Raw genomic sequence first — 26037 nt, forward strand, 5'->3', positions numbered from 1 at the left:
AAATAATTCTCATTCCCAGATCCAGATTCGGATCTTCACCAAAATCGAATCAGTTTGTCCTTGCCACACACCCAACATGTACACCAAGTTTCGTCTGAATCCGTCCACAACTTTTTGAGATATCGTGGTATGTATGTTTAGCACTGTTTCTCAATGGTGAAGAATCAATTTAAAATTCCAGTAGTCAGATCCGGATCCGGATCCGGATCTTCACCAAAATCTAATCAGTTCGTCCTTGTCACACACCGAACCTGTCCACAAAATTTGATCCGGATCCGTCCACAACTTTTTGAGATATCCTGCACACAGAAACAAACAAAGCAACAAACAAACAAAAAGACAGACAGAAAGGGGTGAAAACATAACCTCCTTCACCTGCAGTGGCAGAGGTAATAAATTTTAAATAAAAATTAATTAAATAACTAATTGAGTAAAAAATAAAATCATCCAGTGTTATTAGTGATAGAACAAATGCACATTTACAGCGATTCTTACCAATTTCACATCCTGCATACACTCAAAGGCATAGCACCGAATGAGCGTATCTGGTTGTGGATATGAATCAGACAGCACCCCAAAGTGCTCCGACAGTGCCCGTTCAATAAGATCCGGAGAAAGAAGCTCTCCATGTGCCACAGACCAAAGCACTTGTAGTACCTGTCATAATCAGGAAGAACAATGGGTACAACTGTTGTTACGGAAACAAGCATGCTCTAGTTAGCAGTCTGAAAAATGAACCCGTTAATAGATGTTAAAAGTGGGGTCAAACATCGCATCTGACCGGTCAAAAATAAACCGTGCAAAATAACCTGTCAAGCATGTGTCTATACACATGCTCCATCTGTGCACCGTTCATATAACTGTTGCACAAAACGGTGCTCTAGCTAGCCGTGGCACTGCCCTATGTAACTGCAGTCATGGAGTGATTATGTATAAAACCGAAGAGGACACTGCAATCAAAGCAATCAAGTCCAAAAGCAATTAAAACCTGAAAAAAGGGTTATTCAGGCAGCCGGAATCGACTAGATCTTTAGCTAAGAAAATATATGGGCATGGAGAAAAATCCTGATGTGGACTCATATAAAACTAAGAGTGTAATTCACGCTCAATAAGGTACTTTTTCTTTTCAACAGTAACCAAGGCTAATCGAAGAGCTTGTAAATGCATTACAAAATGTGCAAGGATAAATATGAAACAGTACAACTGCACATAATAATCGTAAAAATATTAATAAATCCATCTATTTTGGAACGGTAACGCCAGTGTGAGCCAGTTTCCCGGGTTCGAATCTGATGAGTCGCTGAGTGACCACGTCACTCCCCCGCCTCAGAGACTTTCTGCTGGTTTTCCACATCCAGAGGCCACGTTCGCGTGCAGATTGAAGTGCCTGCGCTGGGTGAATGCCATGCCGAGGGCAATCACGGGAGTGATCTAATCATGGCTGAGCAAACAAAACCACGTGACTGGCGGAAGGAAACTCGAGTGGTACCAGACAGCGAGTACGATATGCTAAACAAAACAGATGCTCAATAAACAAGTAAAAAAAAAAGACATAAAATGTCATAGCCTCCATTGTTTTAGTAATTTTGCTGTTTGGAGATAAAGGGCTAGCCCATATTTATGTAGAACTAAAATGGCTGCCAGTCTACTAGTCAGCCATCTTTGATTAGATCGCAAAATAAAGTGAGGGGCACATGTATGCCATTATTCATTATCAGTGTGGCAAGCTTGAACAACAATGGTAAATGCTTGTCCGAGAAATGGTTGAGGACGTGTTCAACATCAGGTTGTTCCTTTTTAGCTGCGTCTCGCAAGCGAGACGTGGCTCTAAGGGAGCTCGGCGTTGTTCTTCTTCTTCTTGTGAAGACAAAACCTTTAGGACTCAGCTCTTTTATATACAGGATCTGGATCTCCTTAAATACTAAACACATGTACACATCCTCACATTGAGGGTGCCTTTTGAGAGCGTCTATCATGAACTTTTAAATATATTCGGACATTTGCTTTAAAGTTTCGAAAAGTTCACGTTACTATTTAAAGATTCCATTTAATGTATTGTAATTTCGTAAATACACTATTTTCTCGTCATGAACGATGATCGTCCAGGACGGGTCTCGCAATTGGCTCCGTCAAAGCACGTGACGACGAAATATCGGAAGTTGTTGTTTTGTTTTCTCCTTCTTCTTCTTGTTCTTCTTCTTGTTCTTCTTCTTCTTCTGGTGAAGACAAACCTTCAGGATGCGGCTCTTGGACACATTTGGACTTTACAAATGAAATGGCCAGGCCATCTTGGAAACGATGTTGAAAAAACGACTTTTATTACGTCCTGCAGGGCTGATCAAACAGTCTGTGGTGCTCGCATCGGCCAACACAACCTGACCGACGATAATTGATGGTGCATGCCCATTTGTTGGCGATTGAGAGGGGAAAGAAAATAAAAAATAAAAGAAACACACCACGGACAGATGGTGATTTATGGGCTTGCTTACCAGCCCATCCAATGGCACTTAGCCTGGCAGATGTCCATATATGGGCATGCTCTTGGTGAGTCTTGTGTCCTTGTGCTGGCCCAACGATTGCGCTCGTGGGCCACACTGATTGACTGTTAACTAAAGAAAAAACTCCATAAGAACAGACAACAATGGGGAAGGCATAACAATTTAGGGAGGGAGAAAAGGCGGGGCTTACATACAGACACTGGGGTGGGGCAGACGAGATCTTTCTAAACACAAGCTCGGCACGCTTTATCATTTATGACATTTACATCACGCTTCCACTAAAATGGACCATGAAATAAGTATTCTAATCTATCCCCCATTTTACCACTGAGACCAGATCCATAACTAGAGGGGGAGCACTCGGGAGAGTGCAAAACCTCCGCCGCCAATACTGCGGGGTCACTCAAGTGAACCTTATATCTTATTCATTAAATATGTCAACAGTGCTGACAGTTATAGTTTTCTCCAACATTTTTTTTTGGGGGGAGGGGGGTGGTTGGAAATCACTTAAAACATGTAGAAATGCAAAAAAAAAAAATTTTCTCGAACAATTTTTTTTGGGGGGGGGAACCAAGTCCAAAATCTAATGGCATGATCCTTGGACCATACCTAACCCCCCCCCCCACCAAGTTTCGTCGAAATCCTAATCACTTAAAACACGTAGAAATGCAAAAAAAAGATCAAAATTTTGTTGAAAAAAAAGTTGCAAAAATTTTTTTTTTCCTCTAAATTTTTTTTTGGGGGGGTTGGAAATCACTTAAAACATGTAGAAATGCAAAAAAAAAATTTTCTCCAACAATTTATTTTGGGGGGGGTTGGAAATCACTTAAAACATGTAGAACTGCAAAAAAAAAAATTCTCGAACAATTTTTTTTGGGGAGGGGGGACCAAGTCCAAAATCTAATGGCATGATCCTTGGACCATACCTAACCCCCCACCAAGTTTCGTCGAAATCCGTCGAGGAGTTTTTCCGTAATACTGTTCACAAACAAACAAACAAACAAACAAACAAACAAACAAACAAACAGAAAGGGGTGAAAACAGCAACCTCCGATCTTCGATGGTGGAGGTTAAAAACATCTCCATACATTAGAGCAGGTTTTTGCATCTGTGCACTCAATGAAAAGAAAAACCGTTCAGAAATGACCTCCACCATCAGTTGTCCCTCCCCACCCTTACCCACAACCCCACTCCATCCTCCAGAAAAACGAATGATTTATGACAAATAAAAATGAAAAATTAACCCCAAACCTTGGCTGTAGTCACTTCAAATCTGGAGTCACGACCAATTCGACCAAGAAGAGACAAAAGTTTTTGTCTGACCCTGTCACTCTCAGACTCCCAACTCTGTAAAAAGAGAACATTGCAAAAAGTAGAACATCCATATGAATATTTGTCGAAATTCCAACACATCTCAGCCCCTCCACACTCAGGCAAAAATAACATTCCTTTCCTGTCGTAATTCTCTGCAAACTACTGCAGTATATAAGAGTACAACTGTCACTATAGTTCTCACTGCAGCATTTTTGCCTGGACATGTCCCCATTTCACCCCCCCCTCCCCACCCTCTCCCTAACCTCACACCCAATCTCATGACATTCACCTTTCCACATCTATTTTCTAAATTCACCTCTCACCTGTAACGAGGTGTCAACATGTCTATGATTGCTTCCATAGCTAAGAACTAGTCACTTATTGTGAACATCCCGATGCTCCATCAATATTATGGGTCTCCACCAGCACTCCCTATTAAAGATTCTTACCTTCTGGATAAGAGCCAAAAGGTGCTCAAGTTGTTTTGATCCCAGCTTGGCAGCTGCCACTGCAACCACAGCATGGAGGTTGTCCATCACTGGTGGAGACTGCCCAGACTGTTTCAGGGATGAAATGTTTATTTGTTAAATACTAGTACGTGCCCGTAAAAAAAATAAAAAAATTAAAAAATAATAATAATAATAATAAATAAATAAATAAGTAAACCACACAGGCCGTTTCTTCGCTCTCACGTGCCCGTACGTGCGTGACCCGGAAGTTCGATGTTATTCGCAGTTACGGTTATTCGCAATTTATTTTTAATACCCAATTATTCAATTAGCGCCAACGTATTTTACCTTTTCGCAATGTCGTGGCAAGGAAAAACAAAAAGAGAAGAGAAGAGAGAGAAAAAAATGTACTTCCTGGTTCGGAGCATACCAGCACTCTGATGTTCCCGAAATTTATACACCGTCTAATATGAAAACGATCGTAACTTGGGCCATTCTGTTTATCTATAAATGCGCATAAGAAATCGAGAAATTATTAGAATACACGAAGTCATCACTCTCCGGAAGCCCGTACGTTGTAACCTGTAATGGGGAACGTGGCTGTGCTTCCCTTCCACATCGGCCACGCCCACGCAACGTGTCTTCCCATTGGTTTGGTAAATAAATGGCCATAACTTGGGAAGCACTTGTTCGATTAATATCAAACCTTGAAAAGGCACATCCTCAGGTCCCCAGCAATATACCTGGCAAGTTTCAATTAGATCGGACCAGAGGTTGTCGAGAAACAGCGGTCACACACACACACACACACACACACACACACACACACACACACACACACACACACACACACACACACACACACACACACACACACACACAGACACATTGCTGGAATTGTAGATAGATAATTGCATAACAAGGAAAAAAAAACTAAAAAAATCTGGCCTATGTTATATAAGAAGCAATATTGTGTACCCCCAAAGAAGAAGCAATATTGCAGACCTCAAAAATTATATCAAACTGTGGGGTCCAATAAACAACAATTTTACAGGGATTAATAGGATGAAGTTAGAGCACAAGTTTTTAGTGCAAAGATGCTGCGTTATCTTTAAAAACAAAACAGAGCTATGAAGAATACAGGCTGAATTACAGATGAGCAAGCTCTGAATTAAGACAAGTGAGTCCCAAGGCAATGTTGGATTCAGTCAATGTTGACTAATATAAGAAGACAGCCCAATTTTGATAACAGAAATGTAGACACGACAAAACGCAAAACCGCATCTAACAATTATTATCAATTTCTCGTTCAATGTGGTGCATGTTGGAAAACAGCCCTCTGACATGAGGAAAAGTGGTGCTAAATAAACGCACAGGAAGTGACATGACATGGGATTATAAATGACTGAAGAGAAGGTTTTACACATCATTACTCTAAAAACATTGACAGGGAAAAAAAACCAGATCACAGACATGTATTCTTCTTTTCATGTCTAACTTACCAGTGGCTGGAAAATGTATTACAATCAGATGCTCATCACATATCCTCTGCTTTAACAAAACATAATGACTCTTCAAAACAGTACAGTACAGTATCAGTTTGACTCTCTCATTGAACCTGCTCCCATCCATCTGGACAAAATTAGAATCAAAATACAGTCTCACTAGAATGGCAAGCCAAGTCTGAATTCCCTTGCAACCATTAAAGGACCGAATCTCACCTGCATTTTCCAGATGACAGATATTTCCTCCAGAGAGAGACGACTCCCCATGACTTCTACAATGCCTCGAATCCTCTCGCAATACTGGGCTTGGTCAATGTTACCTGCATTCAGCAGCAAACCAAATAATATATAACAAATCCACGCACAACAAGGCGCATTGTTGATTTGTCACGACCCCTAACCTGCAACCCCCCTCCCCGGCATCCACCAAAAAAAATAGACCTTTACATAACTAATATGCTATACAAAGATGGCATAAACTTTAGTTCAGATGTTTAATATACAGTATCAGGAAAATTTTTTGTATATATACAAATAATATACAGTATCAGGAAATGCAAGGTCTTTGGGCCTCTTTCGGCTTTGCCGTTCCATGATTTTTAACAACACTCTTTGGGTCCAAAAACGCAACAAAATATTAACACGGACACTTTAAGAGGAACACTTTTTGTTGATACAAGTACGACACAAATGAAAACAAAACTCTTGCATGTTATGTTGCAGCTTGATCTTACTTAACACAAGGAAAAATACCCCCGAGCGGGAGTGCCGGTCATCTCTGCCAGAGGTCGAAAGTAAGTAACTCTGTGCCAGACTGGAATAGTGGCAGTTCATACAGTACGTACGCTCTACTTCCGGGTTTCAAAACCACCCACCCCCCTCTGTATGCAGACTAGTGACCACCCACCCACCCCCATATGCGTCTCATATCACATCACAATACTTGAAGATTACAACGAATTGTAGATTTATCTCAAATGCATCAGTAATTATTAACTACGATAATACAGTAATATGGAACAATTATTGACGTCCACGGATTCAACATCACGTCGAAAATGTTCCTTTGAACGGGGATATTTTCCCCCTCGCGATGACGACAGGCTCACCTTCCTCTTCCGAAACGCTTTCATGTAGTCCGACACCACTTTCATGAAGTATCTATGCAGCCGTCGTACCACCCACCCACCCCTGTACGCAGGCCGTACTCGGGCTTTAAACCACGCACCCCTGTACGCAACCCGTACGCGGGCTTTAAACCACTCACCCTTGTACGCAACCCGTACGCGGGCTTTAAACCACCCACCCCCTCATACATCGCTAATCGCTTGCAAAGCCAGCAGTTCCTTATGAACCGATGTTTGTAAGTCATGAGACAATGCAGTCCCTAGCGGTGTAATTTACCTTTTTCTTTTAATATCACAGCACGTCATCTATGAAAATAAAAGTACAAATTGACATTCAAGACAATGTTAATGTCATAAATGAAAGTAAGTGTGCATAGAAACTTGTGTTCCATTGTTTTAGTTAAATCTGACAAAAGCTTCAAATGTAATATTTGTCTCGGAGAGTTCCGGTTCTTAAGTTAATACTTTTATTTTTGTATGTACTTTATGAACGACCCATACGGGGAATCAGAGCGAAGTTTGAAGGGCTATAAAATCGGAACGAGAGCAAATTTCAAAAAATGGCTCGTGTTGTTCTAGATAATAGTCCATAGTATCTGAATCACTAATAACATTTGATCTCTCTTGATAAATGAGGGAGGAGATACGATTTGAAATCGACTATTTTTGCAACTTTGACAGCCTCGTGACATTGACCTCGACCTTGGACGACCTTGAAAGTTATATCGTTGTGCATGTCTCATTGACCTCTATCCATTCCACTATCGGTTATTTGTCTCCACTCGGTTTGATTGTGGACGGACGGACAGACGGACGTACGGACGGGCGGACAGACGTATGGACAGACTTCGAGACTTATTATTAGGTCATCTCTACTGAGATGATAGAGGTGACCTAAAAATGAATGAAAAAAAAATGGATGGATGAAATATGGATTAAACAATTACATGTATGCAAAATGTACTTTAAGTAAATCAATTAATAAAAACTTTATAGCAATCTTATTTCTTTTTTAAATGACCAATATGCAAACGCAGGAGTTTTTGAATAAACACTGAATTAAACACCAAGCCACACCTCAAAATAAAATTGGATCATTCCATTAAAGAGATATGCAAAAGCAAATTAGTAATAATTGTTTCATTCATTTTTACATAGATTATATACAGTTGGACTTTGCTTTTAAACCAAAATTATACTTTGCTTTTAAACCACACTTTGCTTTAAAGACGAAATAGAGTCATGCACACGTAATGCTATCATCTAGATTTGTTAGTTATATTTTTCTTCAAATTAACTTTGGTATAACTAGTACTATAATTTTTCCCTCGATAATGAAAGAACAGCTCTACAGTAAAATCAAATCCACAAAGACTCATCATAGTAAATTGATGATGAAATTCCTTCATTAATGGTTTCTAGTGAAAAACCTTGAAGTGAAAATAGATTTGGTTTCATCATTCCAGCCATGTCAGTGTTCAGTACCAAAAGCTGGCAGCCAGCGATTTACGCAAGACTACTGAAAAGCACACCGCTAGTTTTTACCAGGATAACAACAAAGAAGAAGCAATTTTACCTTTTCTTTGAAAACTTTATTTAAGAAACTCACAAAGTAGGTCCTTAATTTTTTTATTTTTTGGGGGGAGGGGGAGGGAGGGTGTTGGGAGGGGGGTGGTTAAAACTGTGATCACAGATCGTTGGAATCCTATAACTTAAAAACTGATCTACTTTTCTGTGGATTATGTAGCACTTGCGTCCCGGCACATTATTCATTAATCCACCGGAGGGACCAATGTAACTCAGAAGCCTGTGCAACACAACCTGGTTGTGTTTAACTCTTGTTAAAAGCACATTTTGTTGACTGATGGAATTTTGCCAATGCTGTGACACCGAAATGAGGTGGGTGGGCCTGCCCACCCAACCCCACCCCCCCCCCACCGCCACCGCCAGGGGATAATAAAGGCTCTTGTCTCTGGTTCTCTCTCGAATCTGGCCCACCCTTTTCTTTGCATTTCTCTCTGGTCTGGCCCGCCTGCTCTTCTCTCGCATCTTGCCCACCCTTTCATGTTCGCAAGAGACACCAGACCGAGCCCCACCTGAACCCATTAGTAATTACATGTACAGATCTTTTACACTCATGATTAGGACTATCCTCTCACATGTTCTTTCCTCTATTTCAAAACTCCCTGACCCACATCTTTACACCCTCATCTTTGAATCTCATCTGCAATCACCACATGCCTCATCGCACCTCCTCCAATTAAGAACACCCCCTCCCTCCCCCCCCCACCCCTGGCTTTCCCTCAAGTCCACCTATCAAATACATGTCCAAAACACCCCCTTCCCAACTGTCTCCCCCATCCTCTTTGCTCCCTCCTCACTCCCAGAGTATAGCGATGTGTGGTGCGGTCTCGTGCACCTCCTCCCACCTCCCTTTCCTCACTCTCTCCCATTTCCCACTTCCTCGCCCCCCCCCCCGCCCCCGTCTCAATATTCCCATCAACAAAGCGATGGGTTGTATTTGCTGGTATACTAATTAATGTTAATGTAGCAGTGTTTTCCCTTCATAACTCCAAAACTATGAAACCTAACGAACTGAAACTTTGCATGCACACGAAGAGAATGCCAAAGTAGTACATGAATGAAAAAATTTTTTGATTTATTTAAACACCACCCTTTTGAAGATAATTAACAGCCTTATTTAATTACCCTTTATCAAGGCATCATCCTTGGTCACCTTGCTCTCGCTTGCTGGGGTCTTAAATTGCCATTTGTTTTGGGCCTGCTAACAATGCCTCAACTTGATTAAACAATAAAGAGGCCGCAATGGTTTAACAATAAAAAGTGTTCAAACTTTTTTTTTCCCCACTTTCCTCACTCATATCATTGAATGTCTCATCTTCATACCTACAAAACTGCAATATACATCACAATGCTTATAAACGCCCGAAGACGCCAGTGTTTATGGCTTTATTTCACTTCCAAAAATATGATAACCTCTGAAATGTCTCAAACAAATCCGAATTTCAAAAATTAAACTTCATAATTGACATCAACAGTAGTTACAACTGCTAAAAAAAAGTGTTCATTTATCCAATTCTGACTTTTTTTTAACACTCCAGGCGTCTCCAAGTGCTGTTCAATAATGACCGATCGGCGATTGCTAATTGCTTGCCAAGCCTGCCGTTCCTTATTAACCATTTTGTTGGAGTGCTTGCTTAAGTGCTTAAGCCACTTGGTAAGTGCTCTACAAGCCACTTTATCATCATCATCATCATCATCATCATCATCATCATCATCATTGATATTGATCTTTGTAGGGCTGTTGGCCCCATGACCAAGATAATTTTCATAGAAAGCGAGCACTCCGTGGCACATTATAGCAATACCAGACTTACATGGACAATTCTTCTTTTCAAAGAAGCAACACCTCAGATCAGCGATAGAGAATGGATGTAGCCTCGGAAATGAAATAAAAATCTATTTGAATCCTCATCCTCAGGTTTTAGTTTCATTGAATTTCACTTTGTTGAAAAGCTCTCCAGACTGACGTTTATTTGCTTGGATGTTCATTTGAAAGCCATGGCGGTGGCAAGCATGCCGTTACTTATCAACCGGTTTGTAAGCTTTGGCAACACAGTAGATGGCGGTCAATGACTTTCCATCACAGCTGCAGTTGTTTTCAAAAATAAAATTACAAATTGACATTCAAGACAATGTTAGGTAAGAATGTAAATGAAGTACATATAAAAACCTGTGTTCCGTTGTCTGAGTTAAATCTGACAAATGCTTAAAAATACAACTTTCACCTCGGAGCGATCATGCTGAGCACCGCTCAGAAATGTATTACAATCAGATGCTCATCATCTTTACCATTCAATGGTACCCTGATGGAGTACTTTAGATAGAGGTTATTTAGGGAGAGTGGTTTCCAAAACCCAAGCTCATTGCAGATGCTATAGGGAATGTAATGGCAGACGAAGGAACAGCAGGTGGGAATTCATTCATTCATCATTCATTCCTTACACCTCATGTTCACTCTGCAAGATTGGAGTATCGTGTGTGAAGAACAACTTTGGAACTTGCTGTGAATCAACTTTCCATCCACCCATGCATTCCTTCCCTTCCCACAATCTCTCTTTGGGCTCACTCCCCCACCCCTCCTTCCTCCCTCACCCCTCTTCCAACTTTCATGAAGTGATAAATAATGGGTGGTTGTGTTGTGGTTTGGAGGTGGTTATGGCATGCTGTGGTGTTAGTTGTGTTTTGAGCCAGTAATGTCGGGGAGCATGTGGGTTGGGGCGGAAGGGGCACTTTTTATTGGACGGACGGGGCCATTTTGTTGGGCGAATGGGCAAGGGGCTTCTGCTGGGTTCAATTACACAGTTTGAACTTTTCGGATTCTACTCGGGTTGAGAGATTCTGGGGATTATCGCATTTTAGTTGTGTGGAGGAAATATTTATATTAATGTATTCTAAATTGTAATTGTGCTGGTGTTCTATAAATTTAAGTTTTATGCTACAAGTCAAATTGGCTGTCAAATGAGATTTCAGGCTATGCTATAAGTGCCCCTTTCCTTTTGGCCAAGAGTCCTTTGCCCTAAATGTTGATAAAATGTCTTGTTGTGGAGCGGTGTGACCTGGGCTGATAACAGCAAACTTTTGCCTTGAAATGTACGTCCTGTGCTTCTCACCGAGAAGACACGTATGCAGTTAGGGTTAACAACCCCCTACACTCTCCCATGAAAGTATAAATGCCTTGAGATGTAATCTTGTTTTAGTACAAGCATGTGAGGATGTATGGCATCTCAGTGGCTTGTACTCCTTGGGACTGACCAAGTACCAAGTAATAATAAAACTCTCTGATGTAATGTACTTAAGCCGTGGAAAGTGAATTAATCGGGTTGGTTTAATGGTTAACTAAAAAGCAAGATAAACCAATGTCACCCGCAGGGTGACCCGTATCTTGCCAAAAGGTAACCATGTGTGACTTCTTTAAGGTCACACTGAGGTGAACAGAGCTGCTATCCACCAGGAGCGACTCCTTGAGGAATATCTGCCTACGAGAGATTCCGATGAGAATCATTCTACAGAGTAACCATGAAAAATATGTGTTTGCCTCATAACGTCACCAAATGACGTCATAATGTCTCAAGCTTGACATATCTAGAAAGCACTCATCGAGGTGTTCAATTTGAGGTATGACACGATATGGTTCCTAAAACTTGAAAATTTGACCTTGGGGTCAAATATGTTTGACCTCAGGCGCTAACCATGAAGGTCAAGGCCAATCGCCACCAAAAACTAATCAGCTGAGCGCCAGACCATATACTACACTCCCATAAAGTTTGGAGACGATTAGATTAAAATTACTCAAAAAAATAAGGGTTTCGTCGACTCCCCTGATTTGCGACAAAGTGAACTTGACCTTTGACCTTGACCTTCAAATTTTTATGCGCTGAAAGGGACCTCTATAGGCCTCTGATATGCGAAGTTACAAAAATTTCCAATGATAACTGTGCTCTGCAGAGTGATTTATACGTGATTACAGACAAAATAAATAAATAAACAAAAACATATGAAGGTCAAGGCCAATCGCCACCAAAAAATAATCAGCTGAGCGCCAGACCATGAACTATATTCCCATGAAGTTTGAAGACGATCCGATCAAAATTACTCAAAAAATAAGGGTTTCGTCGACGCCCCTGATTTGCGACAAAGTGACCTTTACCTTTAACCTTGACCTTCAAAATTGTGTGCTGAAAGGGACCTCTATAGGTCTCTGATATGCGAAGTTACAAAAATTTCCAATGATAACTGTGCTCTGCAGAATTTTTATACGTGATTACAGACAAAAAAAACAAAAAAAACAAAAACATACAAGCTGACTAACATATCTTGCAAAAACTTCGTTTTGGCAAGATAATAAATAAAATAGAATAATAATATTGCAACAAATGGGGGTTCTGTTTGTTCATTGTGAGGAGAAGTGTATGAGGGATACATTTAAAACCGAATCGGCTAGACGTTAAGCCCTGCAAGTTAAATAAGATTCCACAATCAACCAGCAAGAATTCTACAACGATCACTACGAGGTTCAAGGTGAAAAAAATCCACAACAGTTGTAAAAACATGTGCTGAAATTAAATAAAAGCACAAAATACTGGCGTCTCTGGGTGTTTATAGTCTCTTGGCCTGAGCATTGGTTTATAGTCTTGGCTGAAATTAAATTAAGTCTCTGATTGTTTATAAGCATTGCAGCTCAGGTGCAATAGGCTCAAAGGTCTCTCGGCCTCCAGCGGGTCTGGCTGCTGGAGGAGTGTTCGTTTTTCCAGTTTGCACGTTTTTTGGTACTCCGCGCATCTCCAGGCAGTGTGACCTCCCTCAAAGAGATCCAGTTACAGAGTGGGTAAAGAGGGTGCAGCCGCAGTTTGAGTCGCATTCCTCAAGGGAAGCCCATGTTATAATCTCTTTAAAAATAGGACGTGGTTTGAAAGTTACAGGTAATTTTGCCATCCTGTTTTTAAACACACCTTATTTCATTCAATCCTGTAATAATGCCACATGGGACTACCCCCCCCCCCAAACCAAATGCAAGTCCAGAACACCTCCTTCACCCCCCCCCCGCCTCCCCACTTCCAAAATCCTTGCTCCCCTATCCTCTTCGCTCCTACTCTCCTCACACATACCCACTACCTCCAAGAGTGCATCACAACATGTGGTGAAGCGTCGCTCCCCGCCCCTTTCCTCATTCTCCCCTCCCCTCATCCCTCCTCTCTCTACCCCCCACCACTCCTCACTGCCTCTCCACATACATATACAGCTCTGGAAAAAAAATAAGAGACCACTCCAAAAACAAGCTCGAATGAGCTAAGATCCTCGTCCTCTTAATAATGACGTCATAAAAACGAATATGACATCATTGTGATGTATCAGGTTTGCGATAAATTATCTGTGCTAATGCCTGGCTTGATTCCCTCAAACAAAATTCAAACAGCTTGCCTAGTTTCGGAGATAATGGTATAGGCGATTTCCATTAGCGGCGATATGACATCAACTTTTTTTCGAGGAAGAATTTCCAAAATCGGAGATGGTTACTGCCTGCGCGTGGGCTTTCTGCATATACATGGCAAGTTTCACGAAGATCCGATGAAAACTCTGCGTTGTGAAACAAAAAAAATGTCAGAAAATAGGAATGTCATAAAAATTTATATGACGTCATAGTGATGTATAATATGTGCGGTAATTCATCTCTGCTAATGCCCTGTTCGATTCCCGCAAACAGAATTCAAAAAGCTTGCCTAGTTTCGGAGATAATTTTTTAGGCGATTTCCATTAGCGGAGATATTTTGACAGCATAACTTTTTTTTCTTGGAGGAATTTTCAAAATCGGAGATGGTAAATGTCTGCGCAGGATATTTTTACATATATATGCCAAGTTTCAGGAAGTTTCGATGAAAACTGTAGGCTGTGAAACAAAAAAAGTCCACAAGAAGAAGATGAAGAACAACAACGTGAGTAATACTTAGAGATCCTCCATGAGGATCGAAAAATTTAAATCAGCAACTCTACATGTATGGCAGCCATTCCATTCCAGTGTCTGTTGAATTCCAACACAGGCACACCTCATTCTACTTGGTGAGGTACTGATTACGTGATCACCTGAACCAAATCTTATTTAACAAGGAAAAGTATAAAAACTACTGCTGTGGTCATCACTATCCTCTTGCAATAGGACCAGCTGGATGGCAAAAACAGTGCTAGTAGTACCTCAAAAGTAATTGGAATCAAAAAATAACTATTGACTATGCCAAAAGAGTTGAAAAGAAAAGTTTTGAGTGAGGAAAAGAAGGGTTCAATTCTGGCTTCACTGGCAGAGGGATACGATGAGCGTCACGTTGCTTCCATCCTTAAAATTTCAAAGACGGCGGTTCATAAGAACAAGGTCAAGCAGCAGACATTGGGGACAACAAAGCTACAGACTTGGCAGAGGGCGAAAACGAATTTCCACTGACCGGGATGACCGCCAACTCATTCGAATGTCACTCAACACTGTAGGATGACATCAAGTGACCTACAAAAAGAATGGCAAACGGCAGCTGGGGTGAAGTGCATGGCGAGGACGGTTCGAAACAGGCTCCTGGGGCAGGGCTGAAGTCGTGCAAGGCTCGAAAAAAGCCCTTCAACAATGAGAAGCAAAGAAGAGCCAGGCTGAGGTTTGCAAAAGACCATAAGGATTGGACCGTAGAGGACTGGAGTAAGGTCATCTTCTCTGATGAGTCCAATTTTCAGCTTTGCCCAACACCTGGTCTTCTAATGGTTAGACGGAGACCTGGAGAGGCCTACAAGCCACAGTGTCTCGCACCCACTGTGAAATTTTGGGGAGGATCGGTGATGATCTGGGGGTGCTTCAGCAAGGCTGGAATCAGGCACATTTGTCTTTGTGAAGGACTCATGAATCAAGCCACATGCAAGGTTGTCATGTAAGAACACTTGCTTCCTTCTGCTCTGACAATGTTCCCCAACTTTGAGGATTGGTTTTTCCAGCAGGACAATGCTCCATGTCACACAGCCAGGTCAATCAAGGTGTGGATGGAGGACTATCAGATCAAGGCCCTGTCATGGCCAGCCCAATATCCAGACCTGAACCCCATTGAAAACCTCTGGAATGTGATCATGAGGAAGATAGATGGTCAACAAGCCATCATACAAAGCCGAGCTGCTTGAATTTTTGCACCAGGAGTGGCATAAAGTCAACTAACAGCAATGTGAAAGACTGGTGGAGAGCATGCCAAGACGCATGAAAGCTGTGATTGAAAATCAGGGTTATTCCACAAAATATTGATTTCTGAACTCTTCCTAAGTTACAACATTAGTATTGTGTTGTTTAAAAATGAATATGAACTTGTTTTGTTTGTATTATCCGAGGTCTGAAAACACTGAATTTTTGTTGTTATTTTGACCAGTTGTCATTTTCTGCAAACAAATGCTCTTAATGACAATATTTTTATTCGGAATTTGGGAGAAATGTTGTCAGTAGTTTATATAATAAAACAAAAATGTTCATTTTACTCAAACACATACCTATAAATCGTAAAACCAGAAAAACTGATAATTTTGTAGTGGTCTCTTAATTTTTTCCAGCGCTGTATATATCATATTATATATATATATATATATATATATATATATATATATATATATATATATATATATATATATATATATATATATATATATATATATACATACATACACACACACACACACACACACACAAGCCAGTAGGCGGCGATGGGTCACCGAGCATCCGATGACCTTTGACCCCTGATCTGAGTTAATCTAGTACTAAGTACTTACGAAATTGCAATCAAATCGGTTAACCCGTGTATGAGCAAGGGGGCTTAGAATGGTCATTTTGCCCAAACAATACACTCATTGCCCTTAGACCCCTGACTTAGCCGAGATAGGTCAATATGTCCTGAAGCAAAGTTGTAGTACCCATTGAGTACTATGTACCTATGAACTTTCATTCGTATCGGTTAACCCGTGTTGGAGCAAGGGGGCTTTGAATGGTCATTTTGCCGGAAAAATGCACTCATTGACCTTTGACCCCTGACATAGCCGAGATAGGTCAATATGTTCTGAAGCATAGTTGTAGTACTCATTGTGTACTATGTACCTATGAACTTTCATTCGTATCGGTTAGCCCGTGTAGGAGCAAGGGTGCCTTGAATGGTAATTTCGCCCGAAAAATGCACTTATTGACCTTTGACCCCCTGACCTACTCGAGATAGGTCATTATGCAAATGAGCAAAGTTGTAGTACTCATTACGGTCGAGAAGCATGTAAAGATTCATTCGATTCGGTTCAACCGTCTTGGAGCTAGTGTACTTTGAATTTTCAGCGGGAATGCTCAAAGGCCCTCGGACACCCAAGTTGAGAGGGTTGCCATTTGGAAACTATAAGATATAGAACAAAATGGATGTCAAATAGCGGATAGAGACTCACCTTAAGATTATGCATACCAAACCTCATCAAGTTCCATCTGCTGATAACTACTCGGTATCAATTTGAATGAAAAGTACCGAAAATGCGGTTTGATATCGGAAATCCCCAAAGTTCAAGGGGGTGCTGTGGGTGACAAAGATATAAATCGAAATCCGGCTCGATCGTTTGTGCACAATGCATTCCAGATGATTAGTGTGAATTTTCATGACCATCTGACCATAACCCTCGGAGTAGTAGCATTTGGCGCGAAGGCACCTCCAGCTCTCACATATTATCGATTTTTGCACTAACTGACCTTTGTACTCGAGTAGCTCATGGTGGTTTTGTATGCACTTGTATGTCCAGAGCTAAACTCTTCAAAAATCATCTAATTGAAGGTCATTGAACAATTTTTGGTTGGCAACATATTTGCCACTGACGGCAAAATAGGTGAAATGGCCATGCCCCTTTTTAAGCGAAGGACTACCACCCGCCATTACTGTATCTCCAGAACCATTGGACCTAGGTTGTGTGACCACTCAAAATGTTCGGAATGGCCACATTATGGGGTTCAGTAATACATTTCCACGTCCAAATGTCAATGGTTTTTAAGATATTTGCCAAAAACTGATTTCAACATGTTACGGACTTCAATTATTCATAATTGTTCCTTCTTCTTTTGTTCAATTACTTGATTCCTGAAGAGTTCAATTACTTGACTCCTGAAGATTCTAGGTGGGCAATATTCTGCATTAAAAAGATTACAATTAACCATGTTATTTCTTTGTTGTAGGAGGCGCTAGGTGTTCAAGTATTAAAGAGTTCTCTGATGGCAAGTAATTCTACCTTGGATCCCTGCTTGCTGTTACTATAACATGGTATGATTTCATTATAGTTGAATTATGCACATTAAAATCATCTGAACAAAGTTTTTGAATAATAACTGCATCATCTACAATTAATTACGCAAATTTTTTTTTTTTTTTTTTACAGGAAACTTTAGTGGTTTCAAGGTCAGCAGCCGAAGGGGTTTTTGATGGGACTTCATGCGTTATATGCAACACTGCTTCAGGAAAAACGTTAACAGGTAAATTTCAGATGTAATAGCATCAGAACCCTATTTGGCCAACTGATGAACAATACCTCCCTTACCTCACAATGTCTATGGATGAAAAAGTGTGTACTTATATGTGTGTATACAACGCCATGCTTGTAAAAATTTAATCTTTGGTACCTTTGGAACACAGGTAAATGGACCCGATTATTCTGGTGATATTTCATACATATTATTTTTCAGGAACTGATGATGGGCGTGCCAAAATCCGGATGGCAGCAGAACAATTGGATGATTCTTTAGTCATCTCAAGAATAAACGCATACAGCAACACATTCAAGTACCATCTGAAGCCAAAAGCCTGTTATTCCACTTACATTCTGAAGTCAAAAAGATCAGCCAAAACGAAAAGTGAGCCAGAACTTGTTGAAGAGGTTGAAGATTGAGAAATCAGTGACAGTTATAAGGCCCCCAAAAGACGAAAGAAGAGTACTAGTTCCAGTTGCAAAGACATTGAAAGGAAGTGTGTTATATGTGACAGAGCAAGAGAGAGTTGTGGTGATAGGAATCAGGTGTTGTATCGCATCTCAGAGTCTGACAGAGCAGCATTGTTTCTAGATGCTTTGAACTTTTATAAGGATGAAGTTAAGACAAGATGTGCTTTTCTGGATACAGCTGGTGATGTGTTTGCTGCAGATGTCTTCTATCATGGGAATTGTTTTCGACAATACTTGCAAAAGTATAACAGACAAATTGATGCATTGTTTGAAAATATCCAGTAATCAAATGAGGCAGCTAGAACTGACTTAAACTGCAAACTTGTGTTTGATAGTCGCGATTTCAAAACTAGCAGCTACAGTGTTAGCCACATTTGTGACCTCGTCAATGCTAACTTGGAGACAGATCAGCAAATAGATAACAGACGGACAAAGGTTCTTCTAATCAAGTGCTTCAGGGACACAATCTGCTTCACTTATCCTGATGACAGACGAAAATCACAGATGGTTTATTCTAGCTCTCTCCTGCAGGGTAACATCATCGAGACTTTGAGATCTTCTGTGAAGTCAGGCCCACAGAAGTGTGCACTGGAGCTACTGCATGAATGCAAAAATTATGACTTTGGTCTGGAGGCAACAGACTGCACAAGTGAGGAAGTTAAACTTTCAATGGACCACTACAGATCACATCACCCCCAACAGTGGATGCAGTTCATGAAGTTCATGTTCCCAAACACCAGCAACACCAACACAGATGAATGGCTCCTGACGTTTGACACACTCTTTCAGTTTATTCATTATTGGTTAAGTTCTGGAAGAAGTAGAACTCCATTTCACTGTAATTTGACACAAACTGTCCATAACCTGTCAAGATCAAGACAGCTTGTTGACATCATGAATAGGATGAACTTAGCCATCAGCTATGATTCAATGCAGAGGATCAACATTTCAGTGGCCCAAAAGATGGTGGAGGATACCCTACCCAACAAATGTCCCGTGTCATCAAAGATCTCTGAATGGCATGTTGTCCAAGGCGCAATGGACAATTTTGACCATACAGAGAACACTGTTTCAGGAAAAGATTCCAGTCATGACGCTGTTCTAGTCATATTTCAGAACCAACCGAGAGATAGTGATTCTGAGGACATTCAGATGACAAGCTGCTCAGAACCACTTGGAAAGAGAAAGTTGGGTGATGTGCTGCCCTGCCAAGTCATTGAGAAGTCACACCTGGTCAAAGGCACTGGTGATATACCAGTCATTTTCAACAACACCATATAATGATAATCGAAAACACGGTATTGATGATGATTATTTCCTTTGGTGCATGGCTAGACAGAAGTACATAGATCGCGAGGAGGGATCTTTTCCTAGCTTCACAGCAACAATGAGTGCGCTCCAGGATCAACTGAAATTTGATATTACGAAGACGTCATTTGTACCCATCCTTCCATATGTCGCGATGGAAATGGACACAATATTCACATCCATGCTCAACTTTCAAGATGTCTTGAAGCAAAAGAATGCCATGTCAGGGGCATTATGGTCTGATGAAGGGGTGTATGCAATTGCAAAAGAAATCCAGCTGTTGAAGCCCGAACAGTTTGGTAACATATTCCTTGGAATGGGACCATTTCACATGGAGAAGATTGTAATCGCTTGCCTTGGAAAGTTTCTAGGCTGTATCGGTATTGATCTGGCTTTGATTGAGACTGAAGCCTTTGGGAAGCTTGTTATAGAGAATAGTGTCATGACAGGAGGTCACTACTGTAAAGGCAAGGAGGCAATGAGTCTGGTATCAGAGGTGATGACAGTTCTTATGTTTGAGGAGTTTCAGACTGACCAGGACAGTACTCATTGTGAATTAGAGAAGCAAATAGAGACCATGGAAACTCAGATGCAGCAGGCTTTAGATGTTGAACATACAGAATTCAGGGAGATTTAGGAAGAAAGCAAGCTCTTACATGCGGACTTGAAGAAGTCTTTCACAGAATGGAAAGAAACATCGGGCAATGAAAATGTGAGGAACTGGAGCTTGTTTCTGGATGAGCTATATCCTATCCTGAGGGATCTTACACACTATTCGACAAGGCGATTGGCATCTTTTCATTTCAGCTGTGCATAGGTGCATGCCTTTGTTCTTCGGGTTTGGCCGGACAAACTATAGCAGATGGGGTACGCTGTTGCTTGAAGATTGCCTTGCCATACAAAGGAAGTTCCCGGGTATCTACAGATGTTTTATAGATGGTGGATGGGTGATGTACCACACTCTCTGACAGGGCAGTGCAGTAGGCTTTGACATGGCACTCAAAAAGTGTTACAATAAACCCGCTAAGGTTGCAGGAGGTATCATTGTGATGACAAGACAGAAAGAGGCAGTAGCCTTATGGAATCTCTTAAAGCATGAGAAAGATCTTCATGTGGCACAGCTGCTCGAATGGTGTAACTTGGGCGACAAAGACGACAGTGAACTGAACCTACACCATGAGTTCAATCCAAGTTCTACGAAGATTGGCCATGAACGCGCAAGGACACTTTTGGATTACATAAAATCCATCAATAATCCATTCAGCACTGGGATCAGACTTCACAACATCTCTCCTGGAGCTGATATACCCCAGGAGTTTGTTGCCGGATTACTTGAATGCCTGGAAACTGGTGAGAAGAGTTATCAAGAGTTTGTTGAGACCAGATTTCGGAATAAGGAGAAACACCTACATGACACAATACCTACTAACCGCAAGACTGTTTTCGTGAAGCATGCTTCTACACCGTCCACAGCGAAGAAATCGATGGCAAAAAAAAGATGCTGCGGAAACGATTAGGTACATTGATTATGCCAGAGAAAGAGGGCACAGGATGCTAGAGCTCCTGAAGTATGAATTGACCAGCACATCCCAGTTCCTCACCACTGAATGTAAAGATGGCATCAGATTGAAGAAGCCTGATAAAGCCTCCTTATCGAGAGAACTAGTCAATCAACTTCCAGAGGAGAAAAGGAATGTCAAATGTGATGCTCAGATGACAATAGTGGACTTCATGGCACTTGTGCGAAAACTACCAATGAAAAAGATGGACCTTGACACATTTGGGCAATTGGCTGAGAGTCTTTCCAACAGCATTCTTGCTAAAGGTTCTGAGTCCACAAGAATAGACATTATTATCTTGCCAAAACGAAGTTTTTGCAAGATATATTAGTCAGCTTGTATGTTTTTTTTTTCTTTGTTTGTTTGTTTGTGTTTGTTTGTCTGCAATCACGCATAAAAAATTCTGCAGAGCACAGTTATCATTGGAAATTTTTGTAACTTCGCATATCAGAGGCCTATAGAGGTTCCTTTCAGTGCACAAAATTTTGAAGGTCAAGGTCAAAGGTCAAGGTCACTTTGGCGCAAATCAGGGGAGTCGACGAAACCCTTATTTTTTGAGTAATTTTGATCGGATCGTCTTCAAACTTCATGGGAATATAGTTCATGGTCTGGTGCTCAGCTGATTAATTTTTGGTGGCGATTGGCCTTGACCTTCATGGTTAGCGCCTCAGGTCAAACATATTTGACCCCAAGGTCAAATTTTCAAGTTTTAGGAATCATATCGTGTAGTACCTCAAATTGAACACCTCGATGAGTGCTTTCTAGATATGTCAAGCTTGAGACATTATGACGTCATTTGGTGACGTTATGAGGCAAAAGCATCTGTTTCATGGTTACTCTGTAGAACGATTCTCATCGGAATCTCTCGTAGGCAGATATTCCTCAAGGAGTCGCTCCTGGTGGATAGCAGCTCTGTTCACCTCAGTGTGACCTTAAAGAAGTCACACGTGGTCACCTTTTGGCAAGATACGGGTCACCCTGCGGGTGACATTGGTTTATTTTTGATGTTTATCAAAAATCATCAATCAAGTAAATGGAACGTGCACAGAGAAGTTATTCTCAAGAAATCACTATCACCATTAGGTCTGACAATCAGAAACTCCCTGTCGATCTTGATATGTTCTGGAGCTCAATGTTGAACAAAGTAAGGTTGCAGGAGTATGTCTTCAAGTGGATGCTGCAGAATGTTGTCAGAAAAGGAAATTATCTTTGGAGGAGTATATGGGGGTGAATGTAGGAAACTGGTAGCTGGCACTGAAACACAGATCGCAGAGCTCTCAAGCAACCAAGAAGAAGCCGATGACAGAATCATGTTCCATATTAATGATGGTGTTGTGAAACACGGAGTTCAATCAGTCGTGGTTGACTCACCTGACACAGATGTCTTTGTCAACCTCATCTTCCACTTCAAGAAAACCTGGCAACTACAAAAGCTGTTTTTAAAGTTTGGTAACCAGAAAAACAAGAAAACTGTACCAGTCCACCTGTTAGTTGATCAACTGGACAACAATTTGGTGTCGTGTCTCCCAGCCATTCATGCACTTAGCGGGTGTGACAGTACCAGCAAGGTGGGTCCAAAACTGTCTGGCATGAAAGCATCCATGGATGCTATTATATGTATGCTAACAGCTCTCCCAACTGGAAGGGTTTGGTGTAGAGGAACTGTCACCACAGATGATAAGTAATGCTGAAAAATTCCTTGTGTCTGGATTAAAGAAGACCGACTGTTCCACATTCGATGAGTATCGTTGGGAACAGTACCACAACTCCAAGAAAGAGCTCGACTTCAACCAGCTTGTGTGCTGTTCTTCAACGCTACGAGAACACATAAAGCGAGCATATCTGCAATGTAAGATGTGGTTACAAGCTCCAAATCCTGCAGTCACCAAACCAGATCCACGCCAGTATGGTTATAAAGCAACAGATGTTGGAATTACACCTGTGATACTGCCAGAACCGTGCAGGCCCGATGACCTTCCCCCTCCATGCAAATGTCCAACATCATGTATGAGTACCAAGACGTGCACTTGCAGAGGAATGAACATAAAATGTGTGGTGTTTTGTGGCTGTAGTAAAGGCAAAAAGTGTAGAAATCCACATAATTAAACTCTAAAATATGGACAATGTGCAAAATTACAACAGGTAATATAATAAAGGGTCAGAACTGAAGTGCGTACCATGCTGAAATCAGTGTTTGGCAAATATCTTAAAAACCATTGACTTTTGGACAAGGAAATGTATTACTGACCCCGCATAATATGTCAATTCCGAACATTTTGAGTGGTGACACAACCTTCTAGGTCCAACAGTTCTGGAGATACAGTAATGGCGGGTGGTAATACTTCGCTTAAAAAGGGGCGTGGCCATTTCACCTATTTCGCCGTCAGTGGCAAATGTGTGACCAACCAAAAATTGTTCAATGACCTTCAATTAGATGATTTTTGAAGAGTTCAGCTCTGGACAAACAAGTGCATGCAAAACCACCATGAGCTACTCAAGTATTGACCCCTTACATAAGCAATATCGGTCAATATGCCCTGAGGCAAAGATGTAGCACTCATTGTGTGCTATGAACCTGCAAAGTTTCATTCGGATCGATGCACTCACCTAGTCGCTAGGGGACCTTCAATTTTCGCCAATTTTCGGGCATACCCCAGTTGTCGGGGGCGCTGCGGATAAACTATTCCATATATCACAAAAACGGAATATATTTGATGGAGCATCACCTGCAGATGATGCATGCCAAATTTCATAAGCCTACGTGGGATAATGGCTTTCGGAATTGATTTCGCGTGAACGAAACCGATTTTGAAGGTTTTTCGGCTGATGATAGGGAACCAAAGCGTCCCGAGCAACCATCACAATTTCCAAAGCACTAGGTCACAAGATGTACCTACCACCCGAGTTTGGTCAAAATCGGTCCACGTTTACTACCAATTATGCTGATGACAAACGAGCAAACATCCAAACAAACAGACAGAATTAATGACAATATATATATATACATACATATATATATATATATATATATATATATATATACATACATATACATATATACATATATATACATATATATACATACATATATATATATACATACATATATATATACATACATATAAATATATATATATATACATATATATATATATAAATATACATATATATATATATATATATATATATATATATATATATATATATATATATATATATATATATATATATATATATATATATATATATATATATATATATATATATATATATATATATATATATATATATATATATATATATATACATATATATATATATACATATATATATATATATATATATATATATATATATATATATATATATACATATATATATATATATATGTATATATATATATATATGTATGTATATATATATATATATATATATATATATACATATATATATATATATATATATATATATATATGTATATATATATATATATATATATATATATATATGTATATATATATATATATATATATATATAGATATATATATATATATATATATATATATATATATATATATATATATATATATATATATATATATATTTATATATATATATATACATATACACATATATATATATATATATATATATACATATATATATATATATATATATATACATACACATATATACATATACATATACATATATATAGTTTCAGATTCTCCGCCCGCCGACGAGACGAGCAATCCAGTCGCGGCTTTCCGGATCAACGCCGAAAACCAGCCACGGATGTGTTTTTAAGCACACCACAACCTTGTCCGTACTTTACCCGCGCGTTACAGGGTCAATCGCCGAATTGTCGATATACCTAATTAATCGCGCGGGTAGATTACCGAGAGATTGTACCTCAACCGGACCGCTTGGAAACGAGTCGCTTAAGCAGCTCGCTTCCTTTTGGGATAACCGAGCGGGGTACTATCGCGCAGTACCATTGGACCCGATCACTTTACCGGCGATTTAGAAACCAACTATATTCCGAGTGCAAGATCGCAGCTCAATTAAGGAAAAGACGCAACGAACGGGGTACATTTAAACAAGCACATTGACTTAATACAAGGCAATGCAATTGATGGGGATGATGCAGTGGGGGAAGGGGAGGAGAGCAAGAGCAAACAAAAACCTACAACCGATTACCATAATTATTATTCACACAAGCACTTATGCAGTTTTACTTTGAGATGGCGCCACAAACACACACACAAACACCCAGAAGAAAATGAAAGGAAAACGGGAACCGGGTGGTGAGCTCCACGAGCCCGTGTCCTCCACGATCCGACCCAGAGCGACGACCGAGCTCCCTTGAGCTCTCTCCTCTCCTCAGCACGCCTCCGCCGAGACTCACGGACTCCAAGCTCCGCGCGAGACTGCGAGAGCCAGCCCCCACAACCATGACCCAGCTACGAACGGCCACAACCACTCCGACGACTCGATGACTCGGACCACTCTTTTCTTGTCACAATGGTGACGACTCTCCCACTCTTCTTCTCAGCGCACGCGTTCCGCTGCTTTATATTCAAGCCCCGCCCCTTTTCAACTCCCGCCTTTCCTTCCAGAACATGCGGGAAAATTCCAAAAGGAAGCGTTTTCCCACCAAATTGGGGACGCTCGCCGCCGCGGTAGTTGTCTTGATTCTTCTCTTTGTCCCTCGCAGGGTGAAATCCACCGCGGA

The 26037-nt window shown here is 40.6% G+C and overlaps 1 protein-coding gene and 1 long non-coding RNA gene across 2 annotated transcripts in view; one reads left to right on the top strand and one right to left on the bottom strand.

Annotated features, from left to right (window-relative positions):
- USP24 (ubiquitin specific peptidase 24) overlaps positions 1-26037 on the bottom strand; it is a 213657-nt gene that overhangs the window by 121803 nt on the left and 65817 nt on the right. The window contains exons 12-15 of the mRNA XM_085886059.1: positions 5983-6086; positions 4262-4369; positions 3750-3845; positions 496-657 (exon numbers count right to left, since the gene is read on the bottom strand). Of these exons, the coding sequence (XP_085742185.1) occupies positions 496-657; positions 3750-3845; positions 4262-4369; positions 5983-6086 (470 nt within the window). The remainder of the gene's footprint in view (positions 1-495; positions 658-3749; positions 3846-4261; positions 4370-5982; positions 6087-26037) is intronic.
- On the top strand, positions 17661-18371 carry LOC147025260 (uncharacterized). Its single transcript, XR_015059412.1, has 3 exons — positions 17661-17761; positions 17877-17970; positions 18181-18371. It is a non-coding gene; the product is annotated as an uncharacterized LOC147025260 (long non-coding RNA).

The sequence above is a fragment of the Eptatretus burgeri genome, chromosome 6 (assembly GCF_056783735.1).
Source record: "Eptatretus burgeri isolate ZD-2024b chromosome 6, Ebu_testis_v1, whole genome shotgun sequence".
Taxonomy (NCBI): Eukaryota; Metazoa; Chordata; class Myxini; order Myxiniformes; family Myxinidae; genus Eptatretus; species Eptatretus burgeri.